General features: G+C 35.3%; 1 protein-coding gene across 5 annotated transcripts in view; it reads left to right on the top strand.

Moving 5' to 3' along the window:
- The window catches only part of PHKA1 (phosphorylase kinase regulatory subunit alpha 1), a 150,613-nt gene that overhangs the window by 119,589 nt on the left and 18,193 nt on the right, over positions 1-12,831 (top strand). For 3 of the 5 annotated variants that reach the window (XM_066248707.1, XM_066248708.1, XM_066248705.1), the window contains one exon: positions 1,575-1,625. The exons of the other annotated variants lie outside the window; for them this stretch is intronic. In XM_066248707.1, the coding sequence (XP_066104804.1) occupies positions 1,575-1,625 (51 nt within the window). The remainder of the gene's footprint in view (positions 1-1,574; positions 1,626-12,831) is intronic. 5 annotated transcript variants of the gene reach the window in all.

Here is a 12,831-nt window from a genome sequence, read left to right as displayed (position 1 = left end):
AGTCAGATTGTCCTCTGTCACCTTCTATCTTGTTTTCTTTGTGCCCCTCCCCACCCCCTTTCCCTCTCCCATTCCCCCCTCCCCCCCGTAACCACCACACTCTTATCAATGTCTCTTAGTTTCATTATTATGTCCCACCTACGTATGGAATAATACAGTTCCTGGTTTTTTCTGATTTACTTATTTCGCTTCGTATCATGTTATCAAGATCCCACCATTTTGCTGTAAATGTTCCGATGTCATCATTTCTTATGGCTGAGTAGTATTCCATAGTGTATATGTGCCACATCTTCTTTATCCAGTCATCTATTGATGGGCTTTTTGGTTGTTTCCATGTCCTGGCCACTGTGAACAATGCTGCAATAAACATGGGGCTGCATGTGTCTTTACGTATCAATGTTTCTGAGTTTTTGGGATATATACCCAGTAGAGGGATTGCTGGGTCATAAGGTAGTTCTATTTTCAGTTTTTTGAGGAACCACCATGCTTTCTTCCATAATGGTTGTACTACTTTACATTCCCACCAACAGTGTATGAGGGTTCCTTTTTCTCCACAGCCTCTCCAACATTTGCTATTACCTGTCTTGCTAATAACAGCTAATCGAACAGGTGTGAGGTGGTATCTCATTGCCGTTTTGATTTGCATTTCTCTAATTAGCTTGCATTATTAAAGCACATACAGAAGAGGAGAGGCAAACTAGAATTTTATTTTATCTTATTTTTATTTATTTATTTTATTTTTTTAGAATCAGCAACCATTTAGGACATGAATGAGCTTGAAGTTTAAGTTGAAGTAAACTTGTTTTGAGTACAATTATCAGATCCCCTTTTTTGTTTATATTACGCAAGAGCAAGAACACTCATCAGATAGTCTTTCACTTTTATATCATGCAATGGAATAAGAGTGGACCTTGTAATAGAAAAACATTCACTTTACAGGTTGTTTTTTCCCCAGATAATTTGGAAATCTGAACATTTTCCTATTTGAAAGCGAAAGAACTACATTGCATACTGTAATTAAATTGATGTTGTTGGTAAACAATTCTTGTTTTGGTTGAAAGTGATTGGCTAAACATTTTATTGTTGTTTATAGTTACACAGTATTACTTACAAGTCCATTATATATTTAGAACTTGAAGTCCGTGTTCCCAGCTAGATTAATATGATATTAAGGACTTAAACTACCCAGTTATATCAGTTATTTCTTTTTTTACACACTCACTACCTATATGACTTTAAGAAAACCAAAATCATTTTTTTATGGAGAGCTGTAAATTTTCATTACTTTCTTATTTCTAAATATTGATATCTATCACCACCTGCCTATCTGGTGTTTTGTATTGTTCTAAGCTCTTTTCTCTGCTACTCACCAATGCCCTCTTTTCTTTTGGAAAAAAAATATTTTGTCAGGTAGTTTATTTTATCCTTTACCATGTCTTCTAGAGTAAGATGAATTTGTCATCTTTTTAAATGATAATATGCTGGCCAGTTACTTGAATATCTGTAATTCAAATAATGGTTGCTTTGCCTCATGTCTTTTAAAATTGTGTTGTCTCAACTTTTTTTTTTTACAGACCAGTGGTGGTCATGCCCTGGGTATAGATTTGATGTCACCATCTTTTCTGGTAATCACTGTTATCTTCTATTACCTACAACTCATATGTGCTTTAAACAAATTGTTATATAAATCATGACATATACTGATTGGGAAAAAACAAAATGAATTACGAATTAGAATAAATATAAATCAATTTAATGAATGTATGGTGAAATCTTTCCATTATTTCCCCCAATAAGGCAAGAAAGGAGGTTCAATTCCAATCTTTTTTTTCTGTCTAAGAAAACAAAATTTGTTATAAGTATTTGCTAAGTATATGTTTATTCATTTATTCTACAACTAATAATTAATTGCATGCCTACTATACACCAGGCACTGTACTAGATAGTATCAGAATCTCCTGGGAATTTTTTACAAATGGAAAATCTTGCTCTCCGCCCTTGGTCTACTGAATCAGAAAGTCTAGGGGTAGACCCAGTAGTCTGTGTTTTAATAATCTTTCCAGGTGATTCTGATGCACTTTTAATTTTGACAACCACTGGGTTAGCTATTCTGATTATTAATTCATTTAGTAAATATTAAATGAGTGCCAATTTTATGCCAGGCACAAGAAATATAGTAGTGAATAAAACAGTGTGGTCTTCCCTCTCATGAAGCTTAAAGTTTTGGAAGATTGATCTCTGATTAAATATTTCTGGTTTGATCAATGATTCATACTGGCCTATAATTTCAGATCTCTTAAACTCAAGAGATTATGGCCAGATCACAGAAAAACAAAAATGGGAAAAAAAGCTATTGGAAACAATTTTGATATTTCTATTGACCTTAATGAAATACTGGGTGATGAATTAGCAGAGTAAGATTTGGCCAACTCCTATCATATGCATATTAACAAAGGAGGTCAGAGCCATAGAGGAAAAAATCTAAAAACCAAAGTAATGCTATTTGGTTTTGAAAAATAATCTGAATACCCTTTGTGGGTTGTTCCCATTATCAGCAGTCCTGATGGTAGTGACAAAAACAATGAAGATCAATCAACTGGAAGTTCATCTACTTAGTACATTAGTGTGATAGTCACTAAGCAGTACAAATGTCTTAGGGCACTTTTCTCTTTTACTTAGCACTGGCTGGCAATATAAACATTTGGCCCAAATTAAAATGTGAGGAGTCACATTTTAAAATTTTCTCAGGAAATATTTCTATCACCTTTTTTTCTATTTTATTTTTATTTTTTAATCTAAACTCTCAAGGAATCAGTTTCCCCAATGTATTTCATTCTTGACATAGCTTTTCAAAGATTATTATGTTGCAGCATGTAGGAGTACTTCATTCCTTTATGTTGATGAATAATATCTTGTTTCGATACAGCCCACATTTTATTCATTCACCAGTTGATGGATTGTTTCTGCTTTTTGGCTATTATGAGTGATGCTGCTATGAACCTTCATGTACAAGTTTTTGTGTGGACATGTTTTCATTTCTCTTGTATATATAAGGACGAGTGGATGTGCTGAGTTATTTAGCAACTATATTTAGCATTTTGAGAAACTGCTAAACTAGCCGCACCATTTTACATTCTTACCAGCAATGTTTAAGGGTTCCAATTTTTTCATATACTCAGCAAGCCATGTAATTGTTTTTTTCTTTTTCTTTTTTTATTATTATTAAATTTAATGCAGTGACATTGATAAATCAGGGTACATATGTTGAGAGAAAACATCTCCAGATTATTTTGACATTTGATTATGCTGCATACCCTTCACCCAAAGTCAAATTGTCTTCCGTTACCTTCTATCTGGTTTCCTTTGTGCCCCTCCCCTCCCTCAACTCCCTTTCTCCCCTTCCTCGCTCCATCCCCCCCCCACCATTACCATCACATTCTTGTCTATATCTCTGAGTCTCATTTTTATGTACCATCTATGGTTCATATAGTTCTTAGTTTTCTCTGATTTACTTATTTCACACCGTATAATGTTATCAAGGTCCATCCATGTTATTGTAAATGATCCGATGTCATCATTTCTCATGGCTGAGTAGTATTCCATACTATATATGTACCAAAGCTTTTTAATTCATTTGTCCTCTGACGGACACTTGGGTTGTTTCCAGATCTTCACTATTGTGAATAATGCTGCCATAAACAGGAAGGTGCATTTCTCCTTTTGGAGCAGTTCTATGGTGTTCTTGGGGTATATTCCTAAAAATGGTATAGCTGGGTCAAAAGGCAGTTCGATTTTGAATTTCTTGAGGAATCTCCATACTGTTTTCCACAGAAGCTGCACCAGTCTGCATTCCCACCAGCAGTGCAGGAGGGTTCCCTTTTCTCCACATCCTCGCCAGCACTTATTCTGTGTTGTTTTGTTGATGAGCGCCATTCTGACTGGTGTGAGGTGATATCTCATTGTGGTTTTAATTTGCATTTCTCTAATGATTAGTGATGTTGAGCATTTTTTCATATACCTATTGGCCATCTGTATGTCCTCTTTGGAGAAGTGTCTATACATTTCTTTTGCTCATTTCTCGATTGGATTGTTTGTCTTTCTGGTATTGATTTTTACAAGTTCTTTATAAATTTTTATTATTAACCCCTTATCAGATGTATTGTCAAATATGTTCTTCCATTGTGCAGTTTGCTTTTTATTCTGTTCTTATTGTCTTTAGCTGTGCAGAAGCTTTTTAGTTTGATATAGTCCCATTTGTTTATCCTGTCATTTATTTCACTTGCCCGTGGAGATAAACCAGCAAATATTTCACTGCGAGAGAGGTCGGAGAGCATACTGCCTATGTTTTCTTCTAAGATGCTTATGGTTTCACGACTTACATTTAAGTCTTTTATCCATTTTGAATTTATTTTTGTGAATGGTGTAAGTTGGTGGTCTAGTTTCATTTTTTTGCAGGTAGCTGTCCAATTTTCCCATCACCATTTGTTGAAGAGGCTGTCTTTACTCCAATGTATGGTCTTACCTACTTTGTCAAATATCAGTTGTCCATAGAGCTGTGGGTTTATTTTTGGGTGCTCTGTTCTGTTCCATTGATATATATGCCTGTTCTTATGCCAGTACCAGGCTGTTTTGAGTACAATGGCCTTGTAGTATAACTTGGTATTAGGAAGTGTGATACCTCCCACTTCTTCTTTTTTAAGATTGCTGAGGCTATTCGTGTTCTTTTTTGGTTCCATATAAATTTTTGGAATATATGATTTATATCTTTAAAGTATGTCATTGGTATTTTAATTGGTATTGCATTGAATTTATAGATTGCTTTGGGTAATATAGACATTTTAATGATGTTTATTCTTCCTAACCATGAGCACAGTATATGCTTCCACTTGTTTGTATCTTCCTTGATTTCTTTTATTAATGTTTTATAATTATCCGCGTACAAGTCTTTAGTCTCCTTGGTTAAATTTACTCCTAGGTACTTTATTTTTTTGGTTGTAATAGTGAAGGGGATTATTTCCTTACTTTCTCTTTCTGACTGTTCATTGCTTCTGTATAAAATGCCTCTGATTTCTGAGAATTAATTTTATATCCTGCCACTTTGCTGAATTCATTTATCAGGTCCAGTAGTTTTTTGACTGAGACTTTAGGGTTTTCTATATACAATATCATATCATCTGCAAATAATGATAGTTTTACTTCTTCTTTTCCAACTTAAATGCCTTTTATTTATTCTTCTTGTCTGATTTCTGTGGCTAGGACTTCCAGGACTATGTTGTATAAGAGTGGTGAAAGGGGGCACTCCTACCTTGTTCCTAATCTTAAGGGGATTGCTTTTAATTTTTACCCATTGAGTATGATGTTGGCTGTGGGTTTGTCATAGATGGCTTTTATCATGTTGAGGTAGAAGCTTGGAAGTCTTCCTTCCTCTTGAATTTTTTGAAATAGCTGAGGAGGATAGGAGTTAGTTCTTCTTTGACTATTTGGTAGAATTCACTTGTGAAGCCATCAGTGTCCGAATTTTTCTTTGTTGGGAGTTTTTTGATAACTGTTTCGATCTCATTTGGTGTAATTGCTCTGTTTAGGTTTTCTGATTCTTCCAGATTGATTTTTGGAAGATTGTATATTTCAAAGAATTTGTCCATTTCATCTATGTTGTCTAGCTTTTTGGCATACAGTTCTTCACAGTATTTTCTTACAATATTTGTATTTCTGTTGTGTCAGTTGTTATTTCTCCACTCTCGTTTCTAATTTTATTTATCTAAGTCCTCCTTCTTTTTTTCTTGGTGAATCTAGTTAAAGGTTCATCGATCTTGTTTATCTTTTCAAAGAACCAGCTCTTAGTTTCATTGATCCTCTGTATTGTTTCTTTAAACTCTATGTCATTTATTTCTGCTCTGATCTTTATTATTTCCTTCCTTCTACTACATTTGGGCTTTACTTGCTGTCCTTTTTCTAGTTCTTTTAGATGCAGGGTTAAGTTGTTTATTTGAGCTTTTTCTAGTTTCTTAAAATGTGCCTGTAGTGATATGAACTTCCCTCTCAGTACTGCTTTTGCTGTGTCCCATAAGTTTTGAGTTGTTTTATGCTCATTGTCATTTGTTTCTAGGAACTTTTTTATTTCTTCTTTGATCTTATTCTTAAGCCATTCATTATTTAACAAGCTGCTATTTAGTTTCCATGTGTTTGAGAGTTTTTCAGCTTTTCTGTTGTGGTTGATTTCTAGTTTCATGCCATTGTGATCAGAGAAAGTGCTTGATATAATTTCAATCTTCTGAAATTTGTTGAGACTACTTTTGTGCCCTAACATGTAGTCTATCCTAGAGAATGTACCATGAGCACTTGAAAAGAATGTATATTCTGCTGCTTTAGGGTAAAAGGTTCTGAAGATATCTATTAAAACGAGTTGATCTAGTGTGTCCTTTAAGTCTGCTGTTTCTTTGTTAATTTTCTTTCTTGAGGATCTATCTAGTGATGTTAGTGGGGTATTGAAATCCCCTACTATAATAGTATTGCTGTTGATCTCACGCTTTATATCCATCAAAGTCTGCTTTATATATTTAGGTGCTCCTATATTAGGTGCATAGATATTTGTAATAGTTATATCTTCCTCTTGAATTACTTCCTTTATCATTATGTAGTGGCCTTCTTTATCTTTGTTTTAAAGTCCATTTTGTCTGATATAAGTATTGCTACCCCAGCTTTTTTTTCATTTTCATTTGTATGAAATATTTTTTTCCATCCTTTTACCTTCATTCTATGTGTATCTTTTGTTTTAAGGTGTGTCTCTTGTAGACAGTATATGTACATGTCCTGTTTTCATATCCATGCAGCTACCCTATGTCTTTTGATTGGATCATTGAAGCCATTTACATTTAAGGTTATTATTGATATGTAATTGTTTATTGCCATTTTATTCTTTAAAGCTGTATTTCTTTTTTGCTATATTCTTTTCCCACTTTGATCTGTTTACAACAGGCCCCTTAACATTTCTTGCAGCATTGGTTTGGTTGTATTGTAATGAATTCCTTGAGTTTTTTTTCTGTCTGGGAAGCTTTTTATTTCTCCTTCAATTTTAATTGATAGCCTTGCTGGATAAAGTAGTCTTTGTTGTAGGCTCTTGTTCTGCATTACTTTGAATATTTCTTCCCATTCCCTTCTGGCCTCAAGTGTTTTTGTTGAGAAGTCGGATGTCATCCTTATGGGGGCTCCTTTGTAAGTGATAGCTTTTTTTTCTCTTGCAGCTTTTAGTATTTTCTCTTTATCACTTAGCTTTGGTATTTTAATTATGATGTGTCTTGGTGTAGGTTTCTTTGGGTTTCTCTTTAATGGAGTTTTCTATGCTTCTTGAACTTGTGAGAGTTTCTCCTTCCTTAATTGAGGGAAGTTTTCAGCTATGATATGATTGAACAAAGTCTCTATCCCTTGTTCTTTCTCTTCTTCTTCAGGAACCCCTATGTTGCGGATGTTATTTCTCTTCATGTTGTCAGAGAGCTCTCTAAGAATTTCCTCAGACATTTTGAGTCTCTTTTCTTTTTTCTTCTCTGCTTTCTTGCCTTCATTCAAGTTGTCCTCCAACTCCCTGATTTGATCCTCAACTCTATCCATCCTGTTTTTAATTCCTTCCATTGTGGTCTTCATTTCTGATATTGTATTTGTCATCTCTGACTGATTCTTTTTTAATATTTCAATATCCTTTTTTATACTTGCTATTTCTTTATTTATGTGTTCGTATGACTATCCATTGTTGTTCTAAAATCCCTAAGCATTCTTACAATCATTATTTTGAACTCCGCATCCAGAATTTGGTTATTTCCATATCACTCAGTTCATCTCCTGAAGGTTGCTCTTGTGGTTTCATTTGGATTGCACTTCTTTGTCTTCTCATTATGTCTGTGTGTTTTGGTGTTTTGTTTGTAGAGCTGGTTGAGTCTAGGCTTGGTGTTGTCTGCCTCCAGTTTTCAATTGTGTTATTTCTAGCTCTTTTTGGGTTGGCATCAGCTATTATTTGTAATCCACTTTCAGATTTGGGCCACTTTGAAGTCTTGATTTGTTTGTTTTCTTAACAGGTGATAAGTCTTGTTTACTGATCTCAGCAGGGGGCTTCCTTGAAACTGTATCCAGGAATCTGGTGGGTGTAACCAGAGACTCTGAAGGCCTCTTCTACCAGATAATCTCTCTGGGGGCAGGGTGTTTTCTCAGCTTCAGTAGGGGGAGTGTATCTCAGATCTCCATGGAGACCTGAGTTACTGCCCCTCCTCCTCACTTCTTGTTTTCAGCCATGTCTTGTTGTGCTGATTGGAACTGGAGAGATGTCTAGAGATCTGTGATCCGGAAGCACTTTAGTCTTGTGTTATGTGGAAGGATCAGTCCCTCCCCCAGCTATGGCTGCCTCCAGCACTGGGTGAGTCAGCTTTTTAGGTCATTCCCTGCATTCCTCTTCCCCTCACTGTCTGTCCCTCTCTCTCCATTTTCCTCTTGGAATACAAGCAGGTCCTTTCAACACACCTCGCTCCCTGGTTGCCAGGCAAGTGGCTGTGAGCAGTATTTTCTGCTCTTTTCCTTTAAGTGATAGCCCCTCTTGGCTCTCAGCCTACCCCCCCCTCCATTCCTGTAAGCAGGGGAGATTCAGGCGCTCACTACCAGGTTTGTTGTGGCTTCTTCTTTGCTCCTAGGTTTTTGAGAGCTGTTCTTGTAGTCCAGAGTTGGTTTTTCATGCTGATTGTTTCTAAATTGACTTGTATTCCAGTTTGGTGGTGAGAGTTGGGAGTCTGTGTGTCTGCCTACTCTGCTGCCATCTTCCCAAATCCCAAGTAATTGTTTTTTTATTCTAGCCATTTTAGTGGATGTAAGCAGTATCTCATTATGGTTTTGATTTGCATTTTCCTGATGGTTTATCATATGAAGTATCTATTCATGTACCTTTTGGCTCTTATCTTCTTTGGGTAAATTTTCATTCAGATCCTTTTCCCATTTGTTAACTGTGTTACTTGTCTTTTTATTGTTGAGGGTTAAAGTTTTTAAAATATATTCTGGATACAAATTTTTCATTAGATATTTGATTGGAAAATATTTTCTTCCATTCTATGGGCTGTCTTTTCACTTTCATTTCTTTTGTCCCCTCTGGAGAACATCAACCACTGAATTACTTTCTTGATAGTGTCATTCAAAGAATAGAAGTTTTTAGTTTTAATGAAGTCCAATTTAGTTATATTTTCTCTTAGTGTCATATCTAAGAAGGCTTTGCCAAAGCCAAGGTCACAAAGGTTTATTTCTATTTTTTGTTTTGAGAGTTTTATAGTTTTAGCTCTTAAAATTAAGTCTGTGATTATGGTAGGTGTACCAAGGCCACCTACAGATTTTATAATTCACTAGGAGGACTCACAGGACAGCTAAGATTCATTACAGCAAAGGGATGCAAAGCAAAATCAGCAAAGGGAAAAGATTAATTAGACAAAGTCCAGGGAAAACAGATGCTAGTTTTCAGAGTACTCTTCTAGTACAGTCACAGAAGATATGCTTAATTCTCCCAGCAAATGAGTTGTGGCAACATGTAGGTAATATTGCCAACCAGGGAAGCTCATTAGACTCAGCAGCCAGAATTTTTATTGGGGGCTTTCACATAAACAGTCTCTGTCTGGCACATGCCAAAACTCCAGACTCCCAAGAGGAAAGCAAGTGTTCAACAGAAACCATAGTGTTTGCACAAACAGTTTAGGCACAGTAAGCCACTGGTATCAATTCTGTGAAATGTGGGAACCCTCCAAAACTCCAGGTTTCCAAATGCCAGTCAGGGGCCAAGCTTATAACAGGCCTTTTCAGGAATAGCACTTCTGGCCTGCTATGGTAACTCTTTTCTCCATAATAACCCACCTAGATTCAAATTCGTGTGTATGTTGTGAGGTAGGGGGTCCAACTTTATTCTTTTGCATGTGAATATCCAGTTTTTCCAGCACTATTTCTTTAATAATAATAATAATAATAATAATAATAATAAAACTATCTTTATCTCCATTTAATTTTCTTGGCACTCTTATTGAAAGCTAACTGACAAAAATATAATGGTTTATTTCTAAATTCCCAATTCTATTTCATTTATCTATATGCCTAGCCTATGCTTGTGTGACACAATCTTGATTAATGTAGCTTTCCAGTAAGTTTTGAAATTGGAAATTGTAAATCTTCCAAAATTGGGCTTCTTTTTTAACATTGTATTAACTATCATGGATCCCTTGAATTTTCTTTTGAATATCAGTTTCTGCAGAGAACCCAGTTGGTATTTTGATGAAGATTGTACTCAATCTGTGTGTCAATTTTAAGAGTATTACCATCTTAACAGTATTAACTGACCCATGAACATAGGATTTTTTTCCCCATTTATTTAGGTCTTTAGTGTGTTTTAAGAGTATATATTCTATACTTCTTTTGTTTAATTTATTTCTAAATATTTTATTCTTTTTTATGCTATTTTAAATGGAGTTGTCTTCTGATTTAATTTTCAGATTGATTATTGCTACCATCTATTAGAAATACAATTGATTTTTATATGTTGATCTTTTTTTTTTCTTTTTATTTTTTATAATTTTATTTTTTTAATGGGGTGACATCAATAAATCAGGATACATATATTCAAAGATAACAAGTCCAGGTTATCTTGTCGTTCAATTATGTTGCATACCCACCACCCAAAGTCAGATTGTCCTCCGTCACCCTCTATCTTGTTCTCTCTGTGCCCCTCCCCCTCCCCCTTTCCCTCTCCCATTCCCCCTCCCCCCCGTAACCACCACACTCTTATCAATGTCTCTTAGTTTCACTATTATGTCCCACCTACGTATGGAATAATACAGTTCCTGGTTTTTTCTGATTTATTTCGCTTCGTATCATGTTATCAAGATCCCACCATTTTGCTGTAAATGTTCCGATGTCATCATTTCTTATGGCTGAGTAGTATTCCATAGTGTATATGTGCCACATCTTCTTTATCCAGTCATCTATTGATGGGCTTTTTGGTTGTTTCCATGTCCTGGCCACTGTGAACAATGCTGCAATAAACATGGGGCTGCATGTGTCTTTACGTATCAATGTTTCTGAGTTTTGGGGATATATACCCAGTAGAGGAATTGCTGGGTCATAAGGTAGTTCTATTTTCAGTTTTTTGAGGAACCACCATGCTTTCTTCCATAATGGTTGTACTACTTTACATTCCCACCAACAGTGGATGAGGGTTCCTTTTTCTCCACAGCCTCTCCAACATTTGCTATTACCTGACTTGCTAATAACAGCTAATCGAACAGGTGTGAGGTGGTATCTCATTGCCGTTTTGATTTGCATTTCTCTAATAGCTAAAGAAGATGAGCATCTTTTCATATATCTGTTGGCCATTTGTATTTCTTCCTGGGAGAAGTGTCTATTCATATCCTCTTCCCATTTTTTTATTGGATTGTTTGTTTGTTTGTTGTTGAGTTTTATGAGTTCTTTGTATATTTTGGATATTAAGCCCTTATCTGAGCTGTTGTTTGAAAATATCATTTCCCATTTAGTTGGCTTTCTGTTTATTTTGTTATCAGTTTCTCTTGCTGAGCAAAAACTTCTTAGTCTGATGTAGTCCCATTCATTAATTTTTGCCTTCACTTCTCTTGCCTGTGGAGTCAAATTCATAAAATGCTCTTTAAAACCCAGGTCCATGAGTTGAGTACCTATGTCTTCTTCTATGTACTTAATTGTTTCAGGTCTTATGTTTAGATCTTTGATCCATTTTGAGTTAATTTTTGTACAGGGGGAGAGACTGTAGTCCACTTTCATTCTTTTGCATGTGGCTTTCCAGTTTTCCCAGCACCATTTATTGAAGAGGCTTTCTTTTCTCCATTGTGTGTTGTTGGCCCCTTTATCAAAAATTATTTGACTATATATATGTGGTTTTATTTCTGGACTTTCTATTCTGTTCCATTGGTCTGAGTGTCTATTTTTCTGCCAATACCATGCTGTTTTGATTGTCGTGGCCGTATAATAGAGTTTGAAGTCAGGTATTGTTATGCCCCCAGCTTCATTCTTTTTCTTTAGGATTGCTTTGGCTATTCGGGGTTTTTTATAGTTCCATATAAATCTGATGATTTTTTGCTCTATTTCTTTAAAAAATGTCATTGGAAGTTTGATGGGAATTGCATTAAATTTGTATATTGCTTTGGGTAATATAGCCATCTTGATTATATTTATTCTTCCTAGCCAAGAACAAGGTATATTCTTCCATCTCATTATATCTTTTTCAATTTCCCTTAACAATGGTTTATAGTTTTCATTACATAAGTCCTTTACATTCTTTGTTATGTTTATTCCTAAGTATTTTATTTTTTTTGTTGCAATCGTGAAGGGGATTATTCTTTTGAGTTCCTTCTCAGTTGTTTCATTGTTGGCATATAGAAAGGCTATTGACTTCTGTATGTTAATTTTGTATCCTGCGACCTTACTGTATTGGCTTATTGTTTCTAGTAGTCTTTTTGTGGATTCTTTGGGGTTTTCGATGTATAGGATCATATCATCTGCAAAAAGTGATACCTTTACTTCTTCTTTTCCGATATGGATGCCTTTTATTTCTTTGTCTTGTCTGATTGCTCTGGCTAGAACCTCTAGTACCACATTAAATAAGAGTGGAGAGAGTGGACAACCCTGTCTTGTTCCTGATTTAAGGGGGAAAGCCTTCAGTTTAGTGCCATTTAATATGATGTTAGCTGATGGTTTATCATATATGGCCTTTATCATGTTGAGATATTTTCCTTCTATACCCATTTTGTTGAGAGTCTTAAACATAAATTGTGTTTTATTTTATCGAAAGCCTTT

The sequence above is a fragment of the Saccopteryx bilineata genome, chromosome X (assembly GCF_036850765.1).
Source record: "Saccopteryx bilineata isolate mSacBil1 chromosome X, mSacBil1_pri_phased_curated, whole genome shotgun sequence".
Taxonomy (NCBI): Eukaryota; Metazoa; Chordata; class Mammalia; order Chiroptera; family Emballonuridae; genus Saccopteryx; species Saccopteryx bilineata.
Note: the sequence above shows the minus strand (reverse complement) of the source record. Positions and strands in the feature narration are given on the sequence as shown.